This window comes from Eschscholzia californica, unplaced genomic scaffold (genome assembly GCF_041429995.1).
Source record: "Eschscholzia californica isolate CP2 unplaced genomic scaffold, dmEscCali1.0.p SCAF_3, whole genome shotgun sequence".
In the NCBI taxonomy this organism is placed as follows: domain Eukaryota; kingdom Viridiplantae; phylum Streptophyta; class Magnoliopsida; order Ranunculales; family Papaveraceae; genus Eschscholzia; species Eschscholzia californica.
In genome coordinates, this window is record NW_028238420.1 from 48,635,691 (window position 1) to 48,639,094 (window position 3,404).

Genomic DNA, 3,404 nt, shown 5'->3' on the forward strand with positions numbered 1-3,404 from the left:
GAGCGATACACCGTTTAATTCGTTTTAACATTTAAGAGAGAGAAAGAGACAAAAATACGCGCGCTTTTCTCTATCTTCAATCTTCTTAAATAAATTCCATCATTCTCTTCCTTCTTTTTCCGATTCAATAACCTTGAAACTGAATCAAGTCGATATCCACTATAGGTACATTTTCTTGTTCTATTTCTTCTTTCTTTTGATTGGAATCCCATTTTTAACTTTCCTTTTTTTTTTCCTTTCAAATTTGGAATTTTGATGGATACCCAATTTAATGTTTTTCTCATTTAAGCTTCTGATCATCATGGGTGGTGGGTATTTTTTTGATTCGTTTTTTTAGAAAAAATTATCCTAGGTTTTGCCCTTTCTTAATTGGGTAGTGGTTTCTAAACTTTCCTATCTTATATACTTTTGTTTTATTCAGAAATACTGTGGGTTGTGGAAATTTAGGGTTTCTGTTTGGTATATATATTTTTTTCAATCTCTTTTTTGTTTTAGGTAAAGGGAAATTTCTAGGTGAGGTTTTAATTGGGTAATCTAGAAAAGGTGGAATTTTTTCTCTACTTATTTGTTTGTTTTTCATTTTTTTTTTCCAAGCTGGTTATTAACTTGAGGAAATTTGGATTGTTTTTTTTTGTTAATGATGCAGGAATGAGAATTTCTTTTGCTTGATTTGATTGCTAATTGGGATTTGGGGTTTCTTTTTGCTTCTCATTTGTGGGTATTTGGGAGTTTGTGTGAAAGATGGATCCAAATGGAGTTGAGAATGAAAAGAATGAGGTTTCAAATGGAGGAGATAATGAATTAGCAGGTTCCAAAAAGGTGAAGGGTGTTGGTAGTGTTAGTAACAAAGAAATGTTTGTGAGGGCTGATAAGTTTGATATGAAGAAATTGGATATCCAATTGGAGAAGCATCTTAGTAGGGTTTGGTCAAGAAACTTAGAGCAACAAAAACCAAAGGAGGAATGGGAGATTGATCTATCGAAATTGGATATTCGAACTGTTATCGCTCGAGGGACTTATGGTACTGTTTACAAAGGTCTTTATGATGGTCGAGAAGTTGCAGGTAAAATCTATTCATTTCTTCATTTTCTCCCATGGGATCTTGGGTGTTATTAGATTGGTTATTGTTTTATTCCACCATTTTCAGGTTTCTATTGTTCATCTAAAGGTTGTTTGTTTGTTTGATCAATGATTCAAGCTTATTTGATTGTGATTTGATTTAGTTGTTTAGATTTTGAAAAGACAAAATGGTGTGGGTGTTAGATTGTTTTCGTTTTACCGCACCATTTTGGTTATAGTATTGAATTATTGATCATCAAAAGGTCGTTTGTCTGTTCGACGAATTCAAGCTTATCTGATTGTGAATTTGATATAGTTATTTAAATTTTGAACAAAAATGCGTTGATAAAGTACATTTCTATCTTGGGTTCTCCATCAATGTTCGGAAAATTGAATAGAGTTGAGACTTATGCGTTGATACTTACGGCTTAATTTTCCATTTCTATATATATATTATACCCTTTCCAAAAAGCATTTGATATTCTATTTGACAACGTTGAAGAAACTACATTTATGAGGATTGAGGAAAATATAACTAGTATTTTATTGCTTAACCATGTTTATGGTCGCTCTAAACCAAAACGGTACTTTGGTTATTATAGTTAAATTGTTAGACTGGGGAGAGGATGGCTTTGCTACAACTGCTCAAACTGCTGCCCTTCGAGCATCATTTCAGCAAGAAGTTGCTGTATGGCATAAACTTGACCATCCAAACGTTACTAAGGTGATTTCTCCTCCACATGCAAAGAAACGTATTTTGAATGTACTTTCTTATCGAATAGAACTTCTTTTTTACCTCTCAATTAGACGCCAGCTGAGGTTCCATGGTTATGGACTTATGGCGTGCAAGTTCTGTCTAAATTTGCTTTGTCATTTCTACATTTTCAAGTTAAAATTTTATATATTTGACGTGCCGTCTGCTGTCTTGATCTTTAAGCTCTCTAACAATTTTCCGTCTATAACTAAACTTTGTTGTAGTTTTCATTAACTAAGAGTTTATACAACATTGCAGTTTATTGGAGCTTCAATGGGGACATCAAACCTGACGGTTCCTTCTGGAAACCCTTCGAATGACAACCAGGACTCTTTTCCTTCTCGGGCATGTTGTGTGATTGTGGAGTACATTCCTGGTGGAACCTTAAAACAGTTTTTAATAAGAAACAGACGGAAAAAACTTGCTTTTAAGGTTGTGATTCAACTTGCATTGGACCTCTCAAGAGGGTAAGTGGTTGTTGTTTCTTTGCTTTTATAACATTTTTTAAGGATTTGTAGATATAATTTGTTTTCTTCCTCGCTCTTTCCAAATCTTACAGCCTGAGCTATTTACATTCGAAGAAGATAGTGCATCGGGATGTTAAAACCGAAAATATGTTGTTAGATGCTAATCGAACTCTAAAAATTGCTGATTTTGGTGTTGCTCGTGTCGAAGCTCAAAATCCCAAAGACATGACTGGTGAAACGGGTACTCTTGGATACATGGCTCCAGAGGTAAACATACCTTTTTTTATTCTTATAGCCATAAGTTGGTATATTTGACCTGAATATTCTGAGTTACAATTGCAAAAATGAAATGGCGGTCTTCTAGTTCGGATAAAATTGCAAAAATGTTCAATATTTATTACTCAAAGATCTTAATAACGTAATAATCTTAATGAACAAGAATGTGATTGTGCTAGAATAGTAATTTTTTAGAATTTCGCTGATAACGTTTGTGTAGGTATTGGATGGGAAGCCCTACAATAGGAGTTGTGATGTGTACAGCTTTGGTATATGTTTATGGGAAATCTATTGTTGCGATATGCCATACCCGAATCTCAGTTTCGTTGAAGTTTCATCCGCTGTTGTTCAACAGGTTAGTGAATTGTGATTCCAACTTGTATGAAATGATACAACTCATCATTGTTAAGATAAATATGACATCTGTGGGAGTTATGGTTTAACATTCTTAATTCAACAGAGTTTACGACCAGAAATTCCTAGATGTTGTCCGAGTTCGTTGGGGAATATCATGCAAAGATGTTGGGATGGGAAACCAGAAAAACGACCCGACATGGATGAGGTGGTGAGACTGCTGGAAGCAATTGATACAAGCAAAGGAGGAGGCATGATACCAGAGGATCGCCAGGCCGGATGTTTTTGTTTTGCCCCAATTCGTGGTCCTTGAGTTCTCTAGATTTTCTTTCAGTACAATGGTGATCCTTTGAGATGCATAATTCCGTCATCTTTGAACTTGTCATGAACTAATACAAGCCTGCCCCATTTAATATTGAGAGAAACTCACATATCATAATAAGTGTTTCTATACAATATCAAACTTAATGAACAAGTCTTTTAAATGACTTTAA

General features: G+C 34.5%; 1 protein-coding gene across 2 annotated transcripts; it reads left to right on the forward strand.

The window, feature by feature from the left end:
- On the forward strand, positions 1–3,404 carry LOC147551162 (serine/threonine-protein kinase 54-like). 2 transcript variants are annotated; one of them, XM_086670400.1, is made up of 8 exons: positions 27–165; positions 496–543; positions 647–1,063; positions 1,662–1,783; positions 2,072–2,280; positions 2,373–2,547; positions 2,777–2,911; positions 3,017–3,404. In XM_086670400.1, the coding sequence occupies exons 3-8, from the start codon at positions 742–744 to the stop codon at positions 3,221–3,223; spliced, it is 1,170 nt and encodes a 389-aa protein (XP_086526526.1). In that variant the 5' UTR covers positions 27–165; positions 496–543; positions 647–741; the 3' UTR covers positions 3,224–3,404. The 2 variants fall into 2 exon arrangements, with proteins under 2 accessions (XP_086526525.1, XP_086526526.1); XM_086670399.1 differs by lacking the exon at positions 496–543 and having other exon boundaries at positions 1–165.